Source organism: Sorex araneus, chromosome 6, assembly GCF_027595985.1.
Source record: "Sorex araneus isolate mSorAra2 chromosome 6, mSorAra2.pri, whole genome shotgun sequence".
Lineage (NCBI taxonomy): Eukaryota > Metazoa > Chordata > Mammalia > Eulipotyphla > Soricidae > Sorex > Sorex araneus.
In genome coordinates, this window is record NC_073307.1 from 78,866,488 (window position 1) to 78,893,189 (window position 26,702).

General features: G+C 39.1%; 1 protein-coding gene across 2 annotated transcripts in view; it reads right to left on the reverse strand.

Annotated features, from left to right (window-relative positions):
• Positions 1–338: 338 nt before the first annotated feature.
• PMP22 (peripheral myelin protein 22) overlaps positions 339–26,702 on the reverse strand; it is a 35,705-nt gene continuing 9,341 nt past the window's right edge. For both annotated transcript variants that reach the window (XM_055141237.1, XM_004603888.2), the window contains exons 4-5: positions 9,534–9,674; positions 339–1,646 (exon numbers count right to left, since the gene is read on the reverse strand). In XM_055141237.1, coding sequence (XP_054997212.1) covers positions 1,480–1,646; positions 9,534–9,674 — 308 coding nt within the window. In that variant the 3' untranslated portion in view covers positions 339–1,479. The remainder of the gene's footprint in view (positions 1,647–9,533; positions 9,675–26,702) is intronic.

Genomic DNA, 26,702 nt, shown 5'->3' on the forward strand with positions numbered 1-26,702 from the left:
ACATCTCTATACATTAGGTTCATACATGCTTCTGTTGTCTTCATATAAGTTACCAGAAAACAAAGCATGAGAGAAAGATTTGAGCTAAATGAACACTAGTGTCCTTTATAGTCCATTTCTGTTGTAACTCCTGGTCCTCTGTAAATAGCAGACATTTCCACAGGCTTACAGAAGGCAGCATGTTATCCAGAGTTAGTTTAAGATGTTTTGTTCTCTTAATCCTAAACTACAACCAGATCCTCAGCTCAATCTGGGTTTCCACTTCCACTCTTCATTCTGACCTGACACCCACCTCATACACACACACACCAGGTCCCCACAAAATTCCAAGAGAGATATGTGTTACTATTATATTTATTTTTATGCATCTTAGTCCATACAGTTGGTATAAAATCAGAAAAAGCAACAAAAAATAATAATAAAAGGCCTGGAGTCTTAGCATCAGACGGCACCAAATATACACCTAACGTGGTGGCCAATACATGTCATTGCCAGACAGTCCTTAGAAGCAGAGAACAGTCTAGACCCAGCTAAGCCCTGGGAATTCAGTTCCATGGGGTCTAGAGGTTTGTCCTGATGCTCTGACCATATGAAAAATGGGGAAGTGATTAAAGGCTATTTGTTATTTATTTATCATAGTAATAAGAGCAGCCTAGCTAGATATAAAAGAGGTTATAAACCATTTATATCAGAGGGAATTATTCAGCTCTCTTTTCTACTTTACCTTGTAAAAGTGTTAATTGAATTTCCAGTGAGTAGCTTAGATGATTAATGATAATAAGGAATGGTAAATACATAGCACCATTTCATAGGTCTATCATCATTGATATTTGCTCGAGATACATGACCAGGATTTCTACCTTGCAGGGCAAGTATTCCCAGGCCACAAGACATGTTTTTGCCAAGGGGTCCAGTTGAAGGGTTTCATCTGTGCATGCATTAGGCTTCATGCAGAGGTGTGGGCAGTGCCTGCCTCTGTGTACTGCACTAGGTTACCCATGATGGAAGAGTTTTGGGCCATTCAGGATTACAATCCACACTTTGGTTTTCTAAAAGAGGTGGCATAGAAGGGAGGTATTTTTTTTTCAGATGAAAAGGAGTGAGATGGAGTTATTTCATTTCTAAGCAAAACAATGGAAAATGAAACAAACCAACAAAAAATAAAATGAGCTTGATTATAGTTAGAATGTGAAGTTCCTTAGCTACTTCAACACAAGGTTGAACACAAGGCTGATAGTCAACATAAAAAGCAAACAGTACTATGTACATGTATGTAAAAGTGTTATAAATAGGTTTCATAAACCATAGATATTATATACATCTTCAGTCAATGCTAACCACCCCCCTTAACTGCTTTCTGTTTGGTTTTGAGTGTGGGATTTGTGGCTACCTCCTTTGTTTCTTTTTCATTTTTTTTTCTGGTTTCCTTCCTCTCCTCCCTGTGTAAGCTGAGAGCCACAGAGAGACTGTCTGGGCACCTCATTCACGCTTCCGCAAGATCACATAGATGAGGCCACTGATAAGGGACAGGGGTAAGGCCACCCAGGCGAGTATGTAGGAAAATCCATAGTTATTGTTTTCAGTGTTGAAATGCCATTCTGAGTGCTTCACCGTGTAGATCACTGCTCCAGTCATGACACACAGACCTGGGGAGGAAAGGAACGGGCTGGGTCAGAGAGATGTCATGACGGGGGGAAGAGTTTCTACAGCACTCCTAGTACAGTTTTTCATCCAGCACAAGACCCCAGTTTCAGACCACAATACCCCTCCACTCTCTCTCTCTCTCTCTCTCTCTCTCTCTCTCTCTCTCTCTCTCTCTCTCTCTCTCTCTCTCTCTCCCCCTCCCTCCTTTTGGCATTAATGGTTTGCAATACAGGGACTGAGAGATTATTATGTTTGGTCCTTTAGCTACTTTCAGCATGCAGTTCTTATCCTTTTACTATGTCCTGAATCATCTTCTGGTCAAACTTAAGCTCCATGGAAAACACAGGGGCAGAATTGCATGTTCACCCAAAGAGAGATGAAGTAACTGAAGCCTGTAAGCAGTGCTAGGGATACAAAGGGATACATGGAGGGTCAAAGAGGATAAAGGGAAACCAGGAGGGGAGAAGGATGGAATATCAGTAAAAAGTGAAGCGCAAAGAGTGGGGCTATTAGGAGCAAGTTCCATTTCACCTTGCCCCTTTCAACAGCTCTGGATGCCCCCTAAGGTTGGATCTGAGGAAAAGCCCAAAATGGAGGTGAAAGCTATCAGAAGCTCAGAGGTCAAGCTACTCCTCCCTTACCACCAATGAATCCTATTGTGTGGAAAGGAGAAGAAGAAACACCTTGGGTCTCATAAAGCAGGCAAATTTAAGAGTGATGGTCCAAGCCCATCAGCATCCCCTATAAGAAAGGTCCAGTGATGTCAGCACCCCAGCCTGTCCTGCACAAAGCCTGTTCTGTTTCCCCCTAAAAACAAGGTCTTTGAAAGGCTCTGAGTGACTCCATTATAAATCCAACACTCCGTGTGGGATTCCAGCAGTCCCAAAGCTCCCAATGCCCTGGACCACCTACATCTAACCTCAGTGCTATTTGGATGACTATTCTGCTGGACACTGCAACTTTGTTTGAACAAAGTGAAGAAGTGGAAATGTCATATTCACCACCCCAATAAAATTGTTTCTGCAAGTCAGAGCAGAAGACTCCTACTTCACTCTCTCCCACCCCCAACAAACCCCTCCCCACCCCACACACACCATGGAGAAAGTAGCTCAACAGTCTTATAACTACAGGAGGGATTAGATCCAGAACCTACTGAAAGTTCAGGAGATAGCAAAGATTGTGTGTGTCAGAAGAAAAACCATTGGCTGGTGATTGTCCTTTGAGGAAAATAGCAGTTTTCAATTTCTGCCTTGAAATTTGTAATCTTCAATTGTCTTCCCCTAAAGTTCCATGGCTCAACTCTATGCAGTGCTAATTCTTTTCTTTAAAAAATATTAAAGTTGGGGGCTGGAGTGATAGTGTAGTGGGTAGGTGTTTGCCTTGCATGTAGCCGACCCGGGTTCAATTCCCAGTATCCCATATGGTCCCCTGAGCACCGCCAGGAGTAATTCCTGAGTGCAGATCCAGGAGTAACCCCTGTGCATCATCGGGTGTGATCCCCCCCAAAAAAATTAAAGTTGTCTCTAAGTGGAATCTAATGTCAGTGTTCATTTTTTTTGAAGAAGGAAAAAACAAAACAAGAGAAAGAGTGAATATAAACAGTGCTGGAAGGGGAGAATAATGAAGAGGGTCTCTAATCAATAGTGGGATAAAAAAATATCATGGGACTCATGCAGAATAACTATGATTAGATTTCACAGACACAGAGGAAACATACAATTTATGACCAAGAGGAAGGGAATGAAATGGATTCACAAATGTAGACACTACCCACATAGCTTAATTTTTAAGACACTTGCTATATTAGAATCTTAGAAGTAAATAAGTTCAAGGAAGCAAATAGTTTAGATTACTTACAAAGTCAAAGAGGAGATATACACTTTATAATTAGAATTCTCAGCAGAGTGATGTTTTAGGGAACATATATTACAAGGCTGTCCTTAAAGCAATAGATAGGTCTTGGAATAAAGGGGGAATATGACTCTTGGGGGTTGAGCGATAGTATAATGTGGTATTGGACTTGTACACAGCTAACAGGGGTTCTAGCCTGGAAACCTTATATGGTCCCCTGATCATGGCCAGGAGTGAACCCTGAGCTCACAGATAGGAGTAAAAACAGAGCACTGCCAGGTATGGCTCAGAAACAATAACAAAAGAGAATGACTCCGTGCCTGGAAACCTATATCTGCTGCCCAGGTAAGAACAGATAATGTCATAGAATTGTCCCTAAAGTTAGACATGTGACTTGGTTTTCCAGCAGCAGGAGCTAAAGATGCACCTCTGAAGGTGCACCAGGGGGAGTACTGAGACTGATGGGTGTCCTACTCCACAAAGATGATCAGCCTATGTGTCAGCAGAGCAGGAGACTCCTGGGGTGCCTAAGTTGGAAGGGTATCCCATCTTTGACTGCAAGGATCCTGTCCAGACAATGGAATGGTGCTGGCCACTCAAGAACTCACAAGAGTTTTTTCTGACATAAGATGACTGAGTCTGAGAAAATTTGAAAATTCTCCCTAAGAGTTTTTGAAGGGGGAGACATTCACACCTCCTTTCATAGTGGTAGTTGCCACAGGTAAGCGCTTAGAGTCCAGAACTTCTAGAAACAACTAGGGTGAAATATCATAGGACAAATTAAAATCCTTCAAGTCTTTACCTCCATTTCACTTGACTGGGTAGTAAGTGTATATAGGCACATGCGACAGCTGTCTATATACACTTCTGGTGCATGTATACTATCTATCAATCTATATATATATATACATATATATCACTGATATATACAACCACTCTTCTGGAGGCTGAGGAAACTGAGACAATGAGTTAGTGCTCCTGTCTTCAAAGGATGAGTGCTCCTCCTGAAACAGATGGTTTAGAAAGACTGATCTGAGCTCAACAGAGGGAGAGAAAGTAACTAGATGCACAAGTAATATGGATGGGTGCTGGGTTCAAATTGAGTACCTGAAGAAGCCTGATGGCTTAGGATTGGGTTTAAATAATGCATGAGACGCAGCCAGGTGGAGACAGGTGGGAAAGCAATTCTTCAAGGTGGAAAAACATAAGCAAGGCAAGGATGACTGAGAGCTTCATGGAAACCACAAAGGCATAAGAAGTCCATGAGAGGGCAGTGTCAGATAGAGCTAGAGAGCTCACCAAAAATCAGGAGAGAGTGTTTGACTTGATGGAGCTGTGGTAGGAAACACATGACATTTAACACATGATCAGACATGTTTGGAAAACACACTCTAACATTAGTAAAGGAAATTGATTTAGAGGTGGAAACAAGACAGAGCAAGAAGATGCATGAGTTAATGTGCATACTTGCAAGGTATTAGGTCAAAAGAAAAAAAAGAAAAACATGCACGAAACGTGCACGAGGGGCTAGAGAGAGTATAGTGGATAGGGCACTTGCTTTGTACATAGTCAACCTGTGTTTCATCCCCCCCCCACACACACACATAGCCCACTGAGCACCTCCAGGAATGATCTGGAGTACAGAATGAGGAATAAGCCCTGGGAAACACTGGGTGTGACTCAAAAGCCTAAAACAGAAAGCAAATAAAAGAAAAGAAATGGACACAATACTTGAGTGCATGTGCACTGAATAATGAACTGGATATGGAATGATGGGTAGAAGAAAGCTAACATGATTCTGCCTGATTCATTAACTCAGGTAACAAAGAAAACTGTGATGTTTTGGAAGCTGTGATGTTTCTTGAAGCTAGACAGTTTCAAGAAAGTAGTTTAAAATACTGAAAGGAGTAGGGTGATTCAGCAAATGAGTTAGATGTGTACTTTGAGTACAATCTTTCTATGTCTGTCTCTTTCTGACTCATTTCACTCAACATGATACTTTCCATGTTGAACCACTTATATGCAAATTTCATGACTTCATGTTTTCTGACAGCTGCATAGTATTGCATTGTGTAGATGCACCAAATTTTCTTTAACAAGTCATCTGATATTGGGCACTCTGGTTTTTTCCAGATTAAATATTGAATGTAATCAAAGTAAAGTGAAAGTAAAGTGAAATTTATCAGTTACACAGGCGGTGTGGGGGGCTTGGGAGGTAGGGGGTGGGAGGGAGTTATACTGTGATTCTTGGTGGTGGAATATGTGCACTGGTGAAGGGAGGGTGTTTGAGCATTGTATAACTTAGACTTAAAACTGAAAGCTTTGTAAATTTCCACATGGTGATTCAATAAAAAAAAAAATGTGTACTTTGATGACTACTGTAAAGATCACAGTCAGGTGAAAGTGCCTCCTTCTGGGGAGGAGAGTTTAATGGATAAGCATCAAGTCAACCCAGAAATGGTCTTACCCAAGAGTTCTTTGGGTGTTTCTAGGGATGAAAAGTGAGCACTGTCATTTATTTTAAAAAAACTGCTTCTTGGGGGCCAAAGAGATAGTAAAGCATGATTTACTACTTGATTTGCATGCAACTAATCCAAATTCGATCCCCAGCATCACATACAGTCCCCTGAGCACCACTAAGAGTGATTTCTGATCACAGAGTAAGGAGTAACTTCTGAGTATCACCAGGGATGGCCCCAAACAAACTGAAATAAAAGCCAGTAAATCACTGCCTCCTAAAAAGAGCTGATTCTAGTGTGAAGCTTACTTTGAGAAGCACTGAATTAGAAGGTTCCTCTTGATACCTTTTCAGGAAGCTGCCATAAGTATGTAATCAAGGAAAGATAATGCTTAAATGTGAGACCTAAGACTCATTACAAAATGGATAAGGGATGATCCAGCAAGACAGGCAAATCTCTAACCACAGACAAAGCTTTAATCTAAGATAGGGCAGAGACAGCAAAACCCAAAATCTCCAATGCCCCTCACATCTCCACATACTTTATAATGCATTTTCTGTACATGTATGATCTATATCTCTTTTGGGTGATACAAGGGAAAGCTATGAGAGAAAATCCATCCTGTGATATCCTTTTAGGGAATATCTGTGAAAATCCAGGATTTTGAAGATGCATCTTCCCTGCGTGGAACTGAGCTACTGTGTCAGCACACTTTTAATTTTACAGACCACAATTTGGATCTACTTTCATTTCCTTCCTCTCTTCCTCTTTCCTTTTCTTTCTGCTTGTTGATTTTTGATTGATCTAACTTTTCTTACTTGTTTCTTGATGATAAGCTGCAGAATGTCAAGCTGTTACATTTCTCATCTCCATGAACTCTATCTGCATTTTCTCATTAGTTACTGACTTCTAAATAGATCATGAGTTAGTAAACACAACTGAAGTTGGCTTAGAATTACCAGATACTACTAGAGTCAAGAAATATCCAAGTGCAGTTCTAACTTGTAGCTTTCTTCAGTGGCAAGACTTCATAGCAAGTTCAGATGCAACATTTTAGGGAAATTAGGGTCCTCAAATACTACCAAATAATTGTGACTAGAGTTAACAATTAGAATAAAACATTCTTAGGACTTCTACATTACAACTGTGGTCTTGTCTCAAAATTCCTAATACAGGGCCAGAGCGATAGCACAGCAGTTAGGGAGTTTGCCTTGCACGTGGCTGACCCGGGTTTGATTCCCAGCATCCCATATGGTCCCCCAAGAACTGCCAGGAGTGATTCCTAAGTGCAGAACCAGGAGTAACCCCTGAGCATCGCTGGGTATGACCCAAAAAGAAAAAAAAATTCCCATTACAGATAACATTCTATTCAGATAAGAGACTGCTAAACTGACAAACCAAAAATTAGGTCTTGTGAGAGATCAGCAGCTAGATGCAGTAAAGATAAAAGAAAAGCAATGCATAAGTTCAAAGTTTTTAATAAGCAAGTCCTAAAAGGCTTGTACTGAGTTTGGAGGAGATTCAAAAGAGTGAAATGAGTATGAATTAATAAATAAACTTTGGAACTTAGGTGACTAAGAGTTTTTGGCTGAAATGAAATCTTAATGAGTCTTATGCAAGGGCTTTGAGTTTTTCACTGAACTTTATATTCCTAAAAAGAGTTAATTTAAAGTTGAAATTCCTTGATGTAAAAAAATTAAGATGTCTTCTGTCATGAGAAGTCTCTTTAGTAGTCAATGAGTTCTTCTCAGACGAGTATTTTTAGTTTAGTTCTGAAAGTGCAGGTTCTTACTTATCACAGATTCTTGAGAATGTAGAAATAGCAATTGGTGCAAATTCTCACTGAGCATCCATTGCATATATCAGGTTCAATAAAAGATAGTATAAATACTGAGTTTTTTCTTTAATTTTTATATCTTAAAAACATAAGCATATTCTTTATTTCTAAATATAAGTAGATACCAACTATATTTCAGTTTATGAGAGTCTAAACATTCCATTACCTTAGGTCCATTTGTTTGTAAGTAAGTTTAATAGATTAAGTTTAATTGGTCAAATGTAAAATGTTTATGAAAGTTCTGATTCCCTAAGTCTGTGTGTCTTTATTTTAAGAGGTCATTCATTGATACAGGAATATAATAAGTCTTTGAAACTATATTAAACTGGGAGCCAAAAACAATTTCCAGAAAACATTCCAGTTGATTATTATTTCCGGAAATGGAGTTAATATAACTCTGGTTCTCATATACCTATAAATAGTATCTTCCATTATGAGTAGAGGTTTAAGAAAGTTAGAAATAATTCTGGAGGTTGGTTTTGTACAATAAAATTTTGAAAGCACCAAAGCTCTAGTTCAGTTTTAAATACTAAGACCATCAATGTTGAAATATATGCAAACATTTAGTTAGAAATAGCTCTCCAGTTTGCTTCATTTTTCCAACAAGAAGGTCATCAACACTCAACCTCAGATTTCTTGTCATGTAATCTCTAAGTATTCCATTACTTCTGTCATATATATCCTTTAAAGACATACGGACTCTTTTCAACACTGCTCCTGCGTGCAGGGTGGTTATTCAGAGCAATGTATGTTCTGACACCCAACTTAAATTAGAGATACTGAGGTCTTTTTCTTTGTCTACTCAGAGAAAGAGCATCCAGAATAAGTTCCATATAACTCTGATATACAAGGAATTTGTAAATTCTTAACTTGAATGATACGGTTCACCACCACAACTTTCTCTTATCTCCAATGCCCTGTTGACTCAGTCAACTAACAGTCAATGGAAAGACCCATCAAAGTTACAAAGACATTACCCATATTCTAGAGGAAAAGAAAATATGTCACCCTCTGCAGCAGAAATTTCTAACTCTATAATGTGTAAAAAAATAATCTGCCAGATTAGGGAGTATAAAAGCAATTTAGGCAAACAATAAAGGAGACACTTATGTGTTATCATGGTCCCATGTTTGGAAATGATGGCATGTTGCATAAAAGTTACAAAATGGAGAAGAGGATGACAACAGAAAGTTGAAGCACATCGGGATCTCGGTGTTGGATGAAAAGAGAAGAATTTGTCAGTGTTACTTATAACTAGTTAGTACTGGGAGACCAGAAACATAGCAGTCTCTTATCTGAATAGAACAGCAGCAATAGAAGCACATCAGATTATCTCCAATGCTGAAATAGAGACAATTTCTTGGGATATAACATAATCTATAGGAATCTGCCTGTGAGAATGGCCTTTTCTTTAATGACATTCATCTATGACTATGAGTCCAAACTAACTAATTGGGGAGGGGGGAGTAGTGATAGGTCTGATTTAATTAGGGACTTCTTTCCAGAGTCTCTAAGCCTAATACCCAATTACTTCATTCCATTAAAAAATGAAGACTTTCCAGTTTCTCAGCTATTTGTACACACACACACACACACACACACACACACAGAGTCTACTTCCTCTATTAAATAAAACATATCCAGTGGACTGACACAAGAACTTAAATCACTCTGGGGACACAGCCTTCTACTATAGATTTACTAATTCATCGACTAACTAGATTTTATTGTCACCAACTTACCTGCGAGGACTTGGAAGATTCCAGTGATGTAAAATCGTCCCCCCTTGGTAAGGGTGAAAAGTTGGCAGAAAAACAGGAACAGAGACAGAACACTGAAGACGATTGACAGGATCATGGTGGCCTGGACAGACTGCAGCCATTCTGGTTGGAGGAGATATTGAATTAGTAAAGATCTGAGAACAGAAGTCAAACTATTCACTTTTGCATTCTTTTATCATTTTAACATTATTCAGTTCTTTTGGAAATGTCTGTGTCTATATGTTCATATATGTAAAACACATCATTTATTTTGAATTTATTTATGATTTATTTTGGACATGTACATACATATGTGTATATTTATAATGCATGCTAAATTGTGAACATTTTAAGAAACAGTTTTAAGAAAATGTTATAAGAAATTATTTACTAAGACTTTGAAGATAAAAGATTCTGAATTTGATCCTGGTATTTTTTGCCAGGCAGAGAGTCTCTTGCCCGCACGCCTGGCTGTCTTGGGCTCCAGCTTCCCTCCCCACCCCCAGCAGAGCTCCCGGCGGCCGAAGACCTCCGGAACCTAGCTACAGCCATGCTCGAGGCCCCTCTCCACACGTTTGGACAAGTCTCAAGCATGAAGGTACCCGCAGAGGAACCCAGGTGTGTGTAATCCCATCAACGGCCAACATCCAGAGACTTAAAAGCAAGCTCCCAGAAGCACTCGGCCGCAAAGCAGGAGCGTGATATCTTGTAGCCTACTTCTCCCTCTGGGAGAAACTGGCAAGCTTGTGAGAGCTTCCTGCCCATATGAGACAGCCTTGCAAGCTTCCCATGCTGTATTCATACGCTAAATCCAGTAACAAGCTGGATCTCATTCCCCTGACCCTGAAAGAGCCTCCAGTGCGACATCCTTGGGAGGGCCGAGTCGAGAGAGACTTCTAAGATCTCAGGGAAAGGACGAGTGGAGAGGTTACTGAACCCGCTCGAGAAATCAATGATTAACGGGATTTCATGATCGTAATTTCTTGCCAAAATTTACTATTCAGACACATGTGTATGTTTTAAAGAATGTTTGAACCCTTTCCACTGCCTTCCTTCTTCTTTCCCTCGGGTTTCTAAATGACATACTGAAACCATGATATTCTGAGACTAGTTTAAATTCTCTTAGGAAATAAATTATGAGATGACTGAAAGAAGTAAATGATATTAGTTCTAAAATTGGTAGAAAAGGGAGGGAAATGTTGATGGAAAACAGTATTATTTACATAACTATGAAAATTTTGAAACTATGAAAACCCATTTGTATGCTAAGCTGTATCTTTTCCCATCTTGGTCTTTAGCCTTAACACAAAGCAGTTAGAACTCAGTCAAATCTCGAGGTAGGGTTACAATGCATATATGATTCGCATATTTGTGAAACCTCCAACTTTAGACACGGTTCCAAGTGAAACTCAGGCAAGGAAGAAAATTCTATAGTTCACAAAATGTTCTGAAAATTAGTGTCACTTCCATAAGAAAGGGAAAATCTGGCCTCTACACAGGGAACTCTACAGTGCCCTTCTCGAAGAGCTGTAACTGGCCATTTCCACCATCTGCTTAGTGCCCACTTAGTGGGATAGGAACTGCTCCTGTCTGCATAGTAACTGACTAGTGTAAAAAGTTTTAAAAAGCATACAACAATGTTTAATGCAGATTAAAGCTATAAGAAATCAATTGTTCATAACAACTAAATCAGTTTAAGCTACAAGTAGCTCATGGATGTACTTTTAAGGTACTTGTTGGAGAACTATTCATAGGTTTCACATAAGATTTTTCCAAACACAGACTGGAAGAATTTTAAAGCTAGAGGAGAAAATGTGGTAAATCAATTAATTCAGGCTCCTCTGAACTGAAAGAGATTTCCAAATGTTTTGTTGCTCTTGATTCCTACTAAAACAGTAGAATACCTGTTCCTTTAATTTTTTCCATTTCTTTGTCAATTAAGATAAAAGCATGATGAGTAATAGATTGTGAGCCATGATGACTTTGTTTCTATAATATCCATAATTAGATCTCCTTCTTTATCCATCACAATCATTCTCTGGAAAAGCAGTCTGCAATAAAACTAATGCAGCCATAATGTTATTTTTTAAAAATAAATCAATTATCTAGCACACTTAGAAGTGAATCTAGAAACTCAAAGAAATCTGAGGCCCAAATATGGGACTAAAACATAAACAAATTTACCTCTTCTGGGAAATGTCTTTCAGTGTCATGTGCTCCTCTTCAGGAGCATGGCTGATGAAGACTGCATTCCAGATTTCCTGCTCTGGTTTTGAGATCTCACCTGAGCCCTAGTCTGTACTATCACGAACAGCAGGCAGTACTTATCAGGAAGAAAGCTTAGAAAACACTCAAATTCCTGTATATGAAATCAACATGAATAGGAAAGGCCTCCAGAACTTAGTTATATAGCTAAATCCTTCTTGAAAATTATTGTACCAATGATTTAAACTTTAGTCCCAACCCACTACAACTGAATTATTTTTCACATACTATTTCTCAAATCAGATAATAATTTAGGGATCTAGGAAATCAACTTAATTCCAGAAATATTTGTAGAACACTTTTCATTTTGAATCAAGGTTCTGGTTGAAGAAGGATTTCAGCCAAAAATATAGTACATACATGAAAAGAATAAATCAAACTGTATCATCAATCATAAGAAATGGGAATGAATTCAAGTCACTCACTATAAAAATGTAGAATCACATATTGAGTTATTTTAATACTCATCTACAGTTGGATACAAAAGAAATCTAAAACAACAATAGAATAAAATCTAAATATTTTTAAGGCATCAAGTAAATATTAATGAAAAGAAAGCCAGTATTATGGTAATGATAGCATCAGACAAAAAAGAAATTTAATTTAAAAGGCTTACGTGGCTAAAGAATATGTCATACTGAAGGAGTGCCCAGTAGACCATAAAGTAGTAACAATAATATTTTTGGGGGGCTTTTTGGATCACACCCCGCAGTGCACAGGGATTACTCCTGACTCTGCACTCAGGAATTACTCCTGGCGGTGCTGGGGAACCATATGGGATGCCGGGAATTGAACCCGGGTCGACCGCATGCAAGGCAAACGCCCTACCTGCTGTGCTATCACTCCAGCCCCAATAATAAATTTTATGCATATAAAATGGACTATGAAAGATTAAAGCAATAAAACAAATGAAGCAGAATAAATTAATAATATCATGATCATAGTGTAAGACTTTATCATATTTCTCAGAATTAATAAATTAATTAATAAAAATAAGCTAAATTAAAGTACCTATTTCTATAATAGAATTGATTCATTCAATTTAATACATAAAAATTAAATTTTGCCTATATAATGGGCATCAAAAATTATTTTCAAATCAGGAGAAGTCTGACAAACTATGCTATTAGGCAACAAGAACATCTCCATAAGTCTCAAAGAAAGTCTTCATCATTTAGGCATAACTGAAGCAAATGAAAGAATGATAATGACAGTATTACATGTCAAAGTTATGGCCCAAACAGTGTTAGTTTTAAAAAAGTATGCCATTAAGAGAATTTTCTAGAAATGAAAATACTAAAGAATAATAAACTAAAATTTATTTTAAAAAGCTAAAAGTTATCAAATAAATTAAAAAATGAGTGTACTTAATATCAATGAAGATAGCCTAGTGAAATTTTAAAAATGACAAATATAATTAAATACTATGGGTTTTTTGTAGGAAAACCAACAAAGGAGACAAAGTTTGCTAACACATACGAGACATCATTAAGGAAACAGAAATGTATATTGTCCTATATCAAAGCACTTAGTGTTGCAACGATGCCATTTTTCTCCAAAGTAATTTGCACACTCAATGCTTTGCTAATTAATATCCCATCGGGAACTTAACAAAATGTTTCAAAGAATCATCAGGAAAAAGAGGATGAATTTAATCACACCCTGAAAAAAATGATACTAGGGACATTACCTCAATAAACTTCTGAGTCTAAGTTCTCACTTAGTTTTGCCTATAGCCCTTCTCAAGTACAGAAAAGCTCCTAAAGCAAAGTTTCAGCTTATTCTCTTTAAGCTATTATATAGTAGGCCCTTTTTATTGGCAAGCTTCTTATTGGACTCAGAGAATTTAAAGATAACTATGTTATTAATTTATGGCAGGTGGAGCAGGCAATTGAAAATACTATTTTTGCCTCATCCAAATAGAGAATTAACCTCAACCAAAATTCAGCCTGGTGTTTAATTCTTAATAAAATCCTGGAAAACTGGACCCCCTTCTCAACAACTATTGCCTAAATGGCTGTGACCTTACTTGAAGTTATCTTAAGCACTTCCACTGCTTCTAAACTTAGTGGACTTTTAGGTAGATTCATCTCTTTATATAAAATCAGCTCCATCTATGTCATCAGCAAGCTGACTTGAGAGTCAATCAAAACTATTGCCGTGAGTGCTTGCAGACACTCTACTAGACTATCAACTAAGCCAGAGCCCCACGCCGGCTGATGACGGGAAATAACCATCCTCTTCGGTTTTTTTCCCTTTGTCAGACAGCGTGGCGATTACTAAACAGGCGTGAACTCGGTGGCGCGGGGCAAGGGGGAAAAAGAAAAGTTATGTAACAAACAGCAGGACTTAATATCTCTATATGCTTAGTAATGGAGAATTATCAAATGCCTCATTGGCAATAGGACTGTCTTTTTCTATTTGGGGGGAAACCCCAGCAACGGTAGTGAGTTGTGTGTTGAAACATGGAATGTAATCGAGATAAGCGCAAATGAAGTGAAACTTATCACGTACAAGGGTGGGGACTAGGGAGGTGGGAGGGGGCGGCAGATATACTGGGGGGGTTGGGGGTGGAAGATGGGCACTGGTGAAGGGAGGGGTGTTTGAATATTGTATAACTGACATAATCCTGAGAACTTTGTAACCCTCCACTTGGTGATTCAATAAAAAAAAAAAAAAAAAACTATTGCCGTGAGTGAATCCAATTACTGCTGCTGTGAAGCCACTAAGAGCTTGAAAGTTCTCTTAAGAAAATTCAACACTAAAGGCTGGCTGGGTTATGTCTGTTAACTCTGAACAAGTCTTTCCAGGTTGTCAGTAAAAGCAGAAAGTTAACGATATCTTTCACAGGAGACTCCTCCAATGCAAAAGAGGAACATGAGCTTATTCTATGGCCATCATTTTCCTGTTTCCTTAAGCACTACTCTGCCTTCCCTAAGCTAGGGAAAGCTTTCCTCCCCAAGGACCTGATATTTTTAAAAAATTATTTTCTAATCTATATGATTCTTTCAGATTAAAAACTCTTAAACCAAATAAATCCTTGCCTGGGCCCCATTAATGTATTGTTGGCATGAGTTTTCACTCTCGAACATAGGCAGGTCCATGTCACCTGACAGCAGGAAGCAGTTACAGAAAATGGACCTTTATTAATGAGTCAGAAAGAGAGGGACAGACATCGAAAGATTGCACTCATCTATGGAATATAAATAAAGTAACAATGCGAGACTTACACCTAAGAATAGTAGAGATGTGTACCAGGAGGATTGCTCTACGGCTTGAAGCCAGGCTCACATGCTGGGGGAAAAAAACAGCTCAGGTAGAGAAGGGACCACCAAGTAAAGGATGCTTGGAGGGTCCGCTTGATGGGAGATGCCAGCTGAAAGTAGACTATAGACCGAACATGATGGCCACTTAATACCTGTATTGCAGACCACAACACCCAAAAGGAGAGAGAGAGAGAGAGAGCAAAAGGGAATGCCCTGCCACAGAGGTGGGGTGGGATGCGGGGAAGGGTGGTGGGTGGGATACTGGGATCATTGGTGGTGGAGAATGGGCACTGGTGGAGGGATAGGTACTCGATCAGTGTATGACTGAAACATACGCACGAAAGTTTGTAAGTCTGTAGCTGTACCTTACGGTGATTCATGTAAAAATTTTAAAAAGTTGAAAAAAAAAAGGAGACCACAGCAGATTATTTTTGAAATAAAAAAAAAAAAGAGAGAAAAGAAAGTGGACTTTCACTAAGTACACCTTAAAGATTTTAGGGGATGAAATCTCTATGGGGGAATGTTGCAGGCAGATAGATGTGGGGAGCAGGTAATGAAGTTTCAGGAAATCATAAAACCAAGAAATTGCTTAAGCCTAAAGTACCCAAAAGATACGGAACACATCCCTTTGTGATGGAAATACTGAGTTCTTTGGAGATGGAGAAGTGGAGGCAAACCCCAGGAAGGGTGAAACCCCGCAGAAAAGGAGAAGCTAAAGGAGAACCTAACGACCCTCTGAAGGATCCGAAAGGCCTATCAAGAGCGTCAGGCTGGAGCCAGAGCCATAGTGCTGCCAATCTTCACAACCCCTGTGTGCCCTCAGCCCCAGAGCCAAAAGTAAGTCCACACACAACACCAGGTGTTGCCCCAAACAGCACAAAAATCTCCAAAAGCAAGCACACGAAAAAAATCATGCAAGGCTTCCCCTGTGACAACAACCAGGTTGACTTTTATATACACAGGATTCAAGGCCAACACGATTAGGAGAAATTGTATATGACCTCCTAAAAGCCATTCTCCGTGTTATTCTCCTTCTAGAGAAGTCTAGATTCTGTCTTGTATGTGCATTTCTCTCTTTATCTCCGCTCACACTTTCCTAAATTTCTTTCAATAAAAATTGGTTTTGCTTCATTAAAAAACAGGAAAAAAGTTTCAAAAATTCATCTAAAAGACAATGAACAATAATGCCCAAGAAAACATTTAAGCCAAATACAAAAAACAAAACATAAACAAAACTAACAAAGCAGGAAGATGTAAAATACAAAAATGTACAAAATTTATATTGCACTTAGGTTATGAAATCTTAGCAATTCAAACAATGGTATATTAAGCACGAACCAAAAGCAAAAAGTGGGACTGGAGAGATATTCCTGCAGAAAGGTATGTTTGCCTTGTACACAGCTGGTTAGGATTTGATCTCTGGCATCCCATATGGTTCCTTGAGCACAACCAGCAGTGATTCCTGCATGCAGAGCCAGGAGTAGCTCCTGAGCATTGCTAGGTATGCCCTCAAAACAAAACAAAACAAGACAAAAAAGGGGAAGAGAAATAAATAAGACTTTGAAAGTAAGTTTACATGACAACTTCGTTTATAACAAAAACACAATCTAACAATCTACAGGGAAAGAACACAATACATTAAGATACTAATTGATGTCGAATATCTAACTTAACGTATTCACACAATCCAATCCAGCAGCATTAAAGACCTAAATTTAGAATAAAGAATTCATTTCGTTATGTTTTTAAAATTGAGGAACAAAAATGTGTTCAACTTCAACCTCTTGAATAACCATGAAAAAGCAAATAAAATCTATGAGTAATGTGAAGCCATTACTTATCCATCGAATTGGCAAAAATCAAAGATTGATGACATCAAGAGTATATGTGTGATAAATACCTGTAAATATTATTCACAGGAATGATGGTATAATAACCCATTTGTTAAAGCAATTTGACAGAATACAGATACAATTTTAAACACAATGATCTAACAATTTGATCACTATATACTGGGTAAATATGACTAAGTTCCTGGAAGAAAGCAATGCAGTCTCTTGCCCCCGCACCTGGCTGTCTTCACTGGGGCCCTTGGAGGGGACAGGTTGCCTTTCCCTCCCCACCCCTAGCAGGTCCTTGACAGTTGAAGAGCTCCAGAACCCAGCCACAGCTCAAGGCCACTCTCCACACGTTCAGATGAGATTCACACATGAAGGGACCGGTAGTAACTAGAACCCAGGTGTGCAGGACCCGGGCTGAGATCTCCAAGCCTGCTTGGATTGGGACTGGGCCTCCTTTACCTAGACCCCCCATTTTCCAGTAGCCTTGCAGCCACACCCACAAACTTCCCCTGGTGCCGTGTAATCCCACAAACGGCCAACATCTAGAGACTATAAAACCAAGCTCCTGGAAGCACGTGGCTGCATTGCAGCCTCGAGACATCTAATAGCCTTGTTCTCCCTCTTGGAGAACCTGACAAGTTACCAAGAATCTATCGCTTACACGGGAGTGTCTTGCAAGCTTCTCATGATGTTTTCAGATCCCAAATACAGTAAAAGATATATACATACCTCTCGGAGAGCCTGGCAAGCTACCCAGAGTATCCCACCCACAGGGCAGAGCCTGGCAAGCTACCTGTGGCGTATTCGATATGCCAAAAACAGTAACGATACATCTCATTCCCCTGACCCTGAAAGATCTTCCAATCGTTGGGAAAGATGAACAATGAGAGGCTGCTAAAATCTCAGGGCTGAGTGTAATAGAGACGTTATTCGAGTAAATTGATGAACAACGGGATGACAGTGTTACAGTGACACTCGGTAAAAACTAAAATGTAAACTCTAAGAGAAATGAATTAGGTTATTTAGTGCAGCAGGTGTGGAAAAAAATCCCATGAATGTACAAAAATCTGGAGATACCTACGCAATGGAATATTTTGCAGAAGTTAAAAAATTGTCATTGTCAAGAATGAAGAGGAAAAAGATCTCTAAGAAAATGAGCAGAGTAAGAAACACATATTATAATATCAATGTATAAATAAACAAAGAAAACTCAACTACATATGTGGATATATATATATATATATACATACACACATATAAGTAATGCAAGTCTTTTCATTGAGAAAAGAGCTAAAAAGTGTGCTAAACTGATGGGGCAGAAACATAGCATAGGGATTGAGGCAAGATTGCTTTGCACAGGGCAACTATGATACACAGCCAAGCACTACCATGAATGACCCCTGAGCAAACACAAATATTACCCTTGAGCACTGCTGGGATTGACCCCAAAGCCAAATAAATTAAAATTTAAAAAATTTAATGTCCCCGACAAACATGAATGGTAAATTATGCTCAGAACTTGAGGTGGAAGAAGAAGAAGAAGAAGAGTTTGATCAAAAAGGCTTGACCAATGAGTTGATCTATGACTTAGTTTCCTTTTCATAAGGAGATATTTTATATGATACATGTAACATTTGAAAAACTTAAAGCCAATTTAAAGATTACATGACCATCAATAATGTTAGAGTTCCAACAGCTGCTGACATACTGGTTGCACGAAACTGCCTGGACAGATAGGAAAGGGACATTTTATGTAACATTTGTCATTTCCTCAAATGTTTCCAAGATTAGGTGTGCAGGGGTGGGTATGATAAAGCCACATTAGAGGAAGCAGCTTTCATTCCAGCCCCTTAGGACTGAGTGTGAGCTGCAAAGCCTGCTGGTGGTACTCAGTGGATGTCCATACAGACCCCGAAGAGATTTTGAAGTGCATATGTCAGTGCAGGGCCCTAAAGCCATAATCATTACACCAATAGCAGGTGGTAATGGAGAGCTGACCCACTTCCCCAGCTCTAAGAATGGCCAGGTGTTTGGTCAACTCTGAGGGTACCTGAGAAGTCAGGCACACATTTAATGTTAGAACATCCCAGTGGACTGACTGTCACCCTGTGTCACCACCCGCCTGCTCGACTTGTCATATAAAATGTGAGGCAAGTCCATTTATTTTGAATCCTCCTCTCTAGCAAGGGATTAACCTACCTCATTGGCTTGTTGCAAAGACCAAACAAAAGAGCTAGTATAAAAGCACTGTTAAAAGTATGGAGATTTCTCAAAAATTTTTTCAGACTTGATCTGACATACAATCTAGCAATTTCACTTTTGAGTATCTACACCCAGGACACAAGCATTCATTCAAAAGAAAATGTGTTCACCAGTATTCATTGTAACATTAGCACAATAGCTAGGTTATAGGATCTACCTAAGTGTCCAATGATGAGTGGATTATGAGCGTGTGGCCTATATCACTGTATCACTGTCATCTTGTTGTTCATTGATCTGCTCAAGTGGGTGCCAGTAACGTCTCCATTCATTCTAGCCCTGAGATTTTAGCAGCCTCTCTTTACTTGTCCTTCCCAATGGTGCTGCACTGGAGGCTTTTTCAGGGTCAGGGGAAGGAGACCCATCATTGTTATTGTACATATGTACATATATATACACACACACCATGGAATACTATGCAATTCTAAGAAACAATGAAATCACACAATTCATTATAACATGTATGGAACTGGATGTTAAGTGTAGTCAGTCAGAAGAATAAGTGTAGAATGATAGGATGATCTGACTTATCTGTGATATACAGAATAAAAGGACAATGGGAGGGAAGGTATTAAGTGCAGGGGATGGATACATAGATCATCCTTGTAACTAATATATAGGAAGGAGAAAGACAGGGAAAGAAAGAAATTAAAGTGGGAAGTAATAGGGATAAAAATCAGGGGCCTTGAACACATGATCGGTGTAAAGGCATCATATATCTAAACCACAAAGCCACCACCACTGAGTACATTAGATACATACTACAACAACCAAACTTAAAAAACACGTCTGTCAAGGAGACAGACAGGCTGGGGAGGGGAGGGAACTCGAGGAGAGAAGTTGACACTGATGGTGGGACTGGTACTAGACCAGTGTATACCTGAAACTCAACTGAATAACTTTTAAAATAATAGTGCCTTCATTTAAAAAGTAAAATAAAAGCACTATTAAGTGATGATATAAGTAACACCAGTTGAAAGTCCAACATTGAAGGGCAGGACAAATAACATGTACATACTGTATCAGGGTATAATTTTCTCTACAAATCTCTATAAATTCTATCTGGGTCACACCAAGTAAAGATAAAGTGGGACCACAGTGTTATAAAAACTATGTCAGTAGGGTAAATCACTAGAACTCCTAAGGAGCATTTTTTTGACAAAACTTTTAGACTTCAGCACAGAGGTCAACAAATTATATATAAAGACTCAAATTGTAAATATTCTGGGTTTTGCAGGTTATAGGGTCTCTATAGCAGTTATGTAGCTTTGCCACTCTAGTGCAAAATCAAATTTGAGTCAACAAATAAATAAGATATATGGTTCATCCATCCAATAAAATCTTATTTAGCTACCAGGCTACAGGCCAGATTTTGACTACAGGCTCTGTTTGCCAACCTCTGCTATAGTCAAATAAATAAATAAAGTTAAATTAAAATAATGTAGATGTGCAAAAGAGAAACCTGATAAAAATAAAAAGCAGCCAATTATTTAAAACTTATTTCTAAAAGTTGCCATTTTATAAAGAATGAACCTAATGTGAGGCCAGCTTTCCAGTTGGCAAATATGAACATTGGCCCAAGCCCTGTAGTGCAGGGAAGGTCTTTTCTCCAAAATGGCAAGTTAATAACCATTAGCAAAATGGTTATTACCCCATTTATTATTCTTCCCACTGTCATTTTTCAGGCCTTGCTCAAAGCTTGGCTCAAGGTAAACATTGCCTGGTAAACATTTGTGGAATTCCCAGTGGCAATATTTTAACCAATCTTCAACTCTGGTTGCTGAGCACAAGAATTGAAAGGCCTAAAGCTCTTCACTAACCTACCACTCTAATGAGGGCCAGGTAAAGGGCTGCTGCTAGCATTGTGACGTGGTTGGTAGCAACAAGCAACACAGCTCCCTCAGCTGACAAGGAGAGAAGCTTGAGTTGCACATGATCAAAGCTGGCTGCAAAGTCAGATTCCGGCTACAGCTAAGCAATGAAGGAAATACATCTGCCCCCTCAGCTGTATTCTTAGCCCAGGGCCACAGTCTTATGAGTCAGTTTAGAAACGATAAACCATTTTTAAATGAGCCAGTTCATCTGTGTCATTATCCAAGTGAAGTCACAACCTCTCATCTTAAGTCCTACTCTGTGCAAATCATGAAATAATTTTCATTTAATTAGAGAACAGATTTTTTTTAAGTGAAAGGAAGAACAGCTATAAGAGAGTGAAGGAGTGAAAAAGTTCAAGAGAAAAGTGGTTATAAGAAAGGATGATTCAAAACTGCAAGAAGTAGTAGCTCACATTTGCATCATGTTGGATTGTTTTCAAAAGCACATGACTCAAAAGGCACAGATTCCTACCCTCAGGCCGCCCAACCCACTGCCATCACATAAATTGCCATTTTCCTAACTTCACAGTATGAATGTCATTCCAGAAATAGCTGACTCTCCAAAAGGCCTCCATCCCAAACAATGTGGCCTTTACACTTAGATTTCGCCCACCAGCCGAAGCATGTACAAGGCTCAGTGTGGGTCCTGATCCAGTTTCATCTTCTTTCCCCTCCAGATCAGTTGGTCACTTTGAAATGGAGTCCAGGTCTCAGGTGACTCTGTCCGTGGCCCTGGTAGAATGTAGTCCCAAGGGGGGAAATACATTCATACATTAGGCATTGGCCTGGAGCTCACAACCAAGAGACATATGAAAACCTATGGATTTTAGCTAATAAATAAATGCACAGTAAGTAGAAGAATCTTCATGGAAAGTTATTCCAACTAAACCTGATACACTGATTCAATTTAGCTGAACTCCTATTTGAGAGGCTATATGGTAAGAACAAGAAAGGTCGTTACAAGCATAGTAGTTTCCAAAGTAATTTATAATTCTTATTTGACACCAGTAGTCTTGGTCTGCTAATTGGTCATTTAATTTAATTGCTATTTGATTTAATAGCATCACTGAGATAATAAAGGTTACATGAAAATAGTATTTACTGGAAAATTCTCTTGACAAGTGGTCAGGTTAGGTTGTGTATTTCTAAAATTTTGTGGTTTTGTGTTTTTCAAAATGAATTATCAGGCAGTCTTTTTTTCCCTCTCCTTTGAAATTAGAAGAGCTTAATTGTAAATGCCAGCTTTGGCCATAAATATTGATAGTAGAGGGCAGAAAGGCATTTTAATTGGCTGATCATGGGCATTCCAGTGGAAATTATTAGGTTTCTTTCATATCTGGGTCCATATGAACAGAACCTCCCCTGACTTTCTTTGACATGGCAATTAAGAGCTGGACTCAAACCTACCACATCCCACCAGTAACAGTGACACTCTTGCCCTCCTCCAAGTGAAAAACCCTTTCTTCTCACTTTAATATAGATGTGTGTCAAATTTCCAAAGCAAAGTCCCATGACTCCCTCCTTTCTAACTATACCCAAATGTGAACAGAAGCCAAGGACACACCAATTGTGATGCTCCTACTTTGATGTATTAAGAGAACCGACTCATGACCACCCAGTTCATTAGAGGAAGAGCCAGTGAGTAAAGCAGGAGCTTCTGATACAACATTTTCTGGGTTTTCCACTACATATCAGTGAGGCTGCTCAGAAGTTCAATAATATGCTAAAACCACAGTGAGTTAAACTATCCTATTGCCTGCCTTTCTTAAGATTTAAAAGATGGCATGGGAGGAGAAAAAGTGGTATGAAAAAGAGTTTCCTCTCTTCTCTGGTCACCAGTCTGCTATCATCTATCCCAGAATATAACATTGTATTTAAAGAGTGGTCATGTGGGGGAGAATATAGTCACCATTGGGCTATCCAGTAACACTCCAGAAATTTATACTCCTTTAGGACAATTCTGTAATCTGATAAAACCCAAGTTAAAAGCATCAAGAATGTATAAATACAACCAGAAATAACTGACAAAGAAGGGGCCAAAATTTGCTTTAAGTTTTCAATTTTAGAATTATAATTTTTTAATTTAATTAAAATTCTTTAATTTTATTATTTTCTTAGTGACAGTATCTCATGTCTGTCCAACATCTATCCTTCCCATCTCTTCTGCCAATTCTTTCCTGTGTCCCCATGGGCCAGGGGGATGTCCTGAGACCCAGCTGTGGTCTAGTTCCATTGTCCTCCATGAGTGCTTTCATTTGGCGCCATGACAGTAAGTACCCTCCCATAGAGACTAATGACTCTCAGACTTAAATCTGTAGCCCAGACTTCTTTCCTGAATAACACATTCCTAAATCTAAGTACTGTGCTGATATCCTTGAGAGCTAAGCATAAATAGTAATTTCCATTCCTTTCCCAAATCTTCTTGTTGCTCTCCTCTTCCATTCCCCTATCCCAGTGCACACTCAGTTGCTCAAGTCTCAAACCCAGAAATCTTCCCTAATACTTCTTTCCCTAACTCCTCACATTCTATGGACCAGCAACTCCTACGAAGGATATCCCCTTTGTCTTTTCCACCGCCACAGCCTTGGATATCCTAGCAATCTGGCCCCTAATTCCTTCATTCTAATGTCAAAACCTTCTCTCCAAAAAGTGCGCTCAGCCTCACCTATAGCTGTGAAGATCGGGCACACCAAACTCTTTCCCATACCAGGCCTTTGACCCTTTCTTCCTGGAATTTTTTTTGTTAGCTTATCCACATGACTGGTCCCTCCCATCTTTTAAGTCTCAAATGCACATGACTAAGGAAGGAGGAGGCTTTCCCTGACCAGCTCTTTCCTCCCCAGTGGCAACTTTCTGTTTGTCTGCAGCAGAACACTTTCCACTACCCATTTATTTATTTATTTATTGCCTATTCTCTGTTCCTCCTCATGAACAAGGATTTGGTCTTTGTTGTTCAGTTCTATGAGCCCAGTTTCTGGATCAGTGCCTAGTATTATACTTAGGATGTACATAATATATTTAAAGTAAATCAATGGACTTCATTGTTTTCTCCCTGAAAAACAAAAGTGGCTCTCTTAAAGGCAATGAGGAATGCTTCACTGCTAGGATGAGCATATGGTGGGCATATTGAGTGTATTTAGAGGAGACAAACTAGGTGCATGAGGGTTGAGATGGATTCCATTTCCTCCCCATCAACACACTTAGAACACTTTGTTTGCACACTTAGAAGGCTCCATACTAGACAGTCTTCTCTCAACCATCAAAAAACACATCTACAATCTCAGGCTACATTAGGACAAATCCCTGAGCCCAACAAAGAAAGCATTCTTCAATGATAAAATTCTAGACGTACAATTTAAACATTTTTAAATGCAAATAATGAGTTTTTGACAGTCACATGGGGCAAATACTAGTTCAAATAAGCATTTCAAATTAAGTCCTGGGTAGTGGTATCTGATAAGAAACTTTCAGGATTGAAGCATCAGTTTATGACACTAGAATCCATTCGATGTGCCTTTTTCGCTGTCAAGGCATCCCACGAGAGCCTACAAAATCAGGAATCATAACGTAGGTAGAAGCTGTGGGCTGGCCCAGGGAGCCATGACAATTTAAAAATGCAAAACATAAACCCATAAAACAGAAGGCTGCCTGTGTTTCCTGAAAGCTGATAAAAAGCTGTGCCAGAGATGAGAAAAATGGCCTGCTGCCCTTGCTAAAACAGTAATGCCATGAAATTAATAAAGATAAGTCAGTAATTCATTTGTAAGATTTCTGATTCTTTCTCTTTGTAAGTGCTCTGGACTATTATTTTAATTTTTATTAAAAATGACAACTAGGACCAACCAGCTCTAAGTTAAATCATAATGGTTATAAATGCTTCTATGTGGAACTCCTAGGGTGTCTAAAAAGACTATTAGATAGCTTCATTGTCTGCCCCTCACTCTTTTCGCTCCCTATTCCCACGCCCCCACTTCAGTCTGCATTATTTCTCCACTTAGCCAGCCCTTCCCATAGAGCCAAAATGTTGCAAGATATACCCCACACAGTCTCCTGCATTCCAAGAGGTTCCCAGGGTGCCTCTAGTCAGCCTTCAGAGATCACTCCACATAGCTGCCTCTCCTTCCCAACCCAATATTTCTCTTGCTGCCCCCAAATTATTCATCTTCATTGACTTTTTCCCAGGAAAATAAGGTTTCTAAATTTAAAAAAATAATAAAATTGTTAAGCTCCTGATTATCTTAAATCCTCAGGGCCTACAATGATATCTGGTATCTGGAAGGTGTTCAATGAATAGATGAAAAAGAAAATGACAGAGGAAAAGGGAAAAGGGAGAGTGTTGGAAGAAATACTAAGGTGGAATCTTCATGTTAAAGAAATGAAGAGACAGTCAAAATGCTAAGAAAGGGCAGAGAGAGATGGGAGGTGATATTTCATAATAAATAAGACAGATCATTTGGGTAGACTTCTCTGGGCCTTAGGACAGTCTCTTGTTTGTTTTGTGGTCACACCTGTCAGTTCTCAGGGAAAATTCCAAGCTCAGTGCTCAAGGGTCAGTCCTAGTGGTGCTCAGGGGACCATATGGTTCTGGGTATTGAATCTCCTGCAAAGCATGAGTTCTACTGAGTTATATTGAACTTTCTGTCTGGCCTAAGAAAGATTTTTATCTGAATATTAAAGCCAGTGATGATCTCTGAAAGCTCCGAAATCAGTAGTAATAGAATTAGATTTGCATTTTTAAAATATTGGGTTGAATATACAAACTGAGTCACAAAAGAGTAAGACAAGTGATGAGACAAAAGATTGCATCCACTATGGATCTGATACATGGCTGTAAATGTGACAACAGATGTGGGAATGGCCCGCAGCTAGTGGGACCTATGATAACCCCACAGATGGAAGAGGAGGCAGGACAGGTTAAGGGAGGTTCCAGATGCTTAGCAACGCTGGCTGGTAGTCACTAAAACTCTGGAAACTGTCAGTAGAGTAGATTTAGTTTAAGAAGCTAAAGGTGGACTAGCTTGGGGGTGATTCTGAGACTTCCCTTGAATTACTTGGTTGGTAACTTGATATGAAGTTCAAGAGAGATATCAAGGCAGGAATAAAACAGACTCAATAGACGTCCAGAGAATTTGTTAATGGGAGGAGAGAGACAGAAATCTAAGGGTTCTATTGTTTCTTAGGAGGATAACTGTAATAATAGTGATAGTACCAAGGGAACCCAGGGTGCTAAAGTGATGGAAATATGAAGATTCCTAAAAAAAAAAAAAAATTAGGCCCTTCTCTAAAACTTCTACTGAAAAAGAATCTAATGGATTCTTTTTGAAGGGGGCAAGTCTATGAATTCAGAAGCCACGTTTCCACTATGCTAAGTGATTACACATTTACTTTCCCTTGTAACGAGATACGGCTATGACTAATTTCCAGTACCAGAAACAGAAGTATGTAGTTTATCTGAAACTATTTCACCAAAAGACAGGGTAACATGCACATTCTTAACATCCTTTCAACACCCTATGAGGAAAGTAAAGCTCTTGCAGTTTTCTGGTCCATGAAGAGGAGGACCAAACTGAAGAGATGACAGAGAAATGAGCTCGAAAGTGCCAGAATCTCTGACAATTTCATGGAACTGTTATATCATTCTTGGAG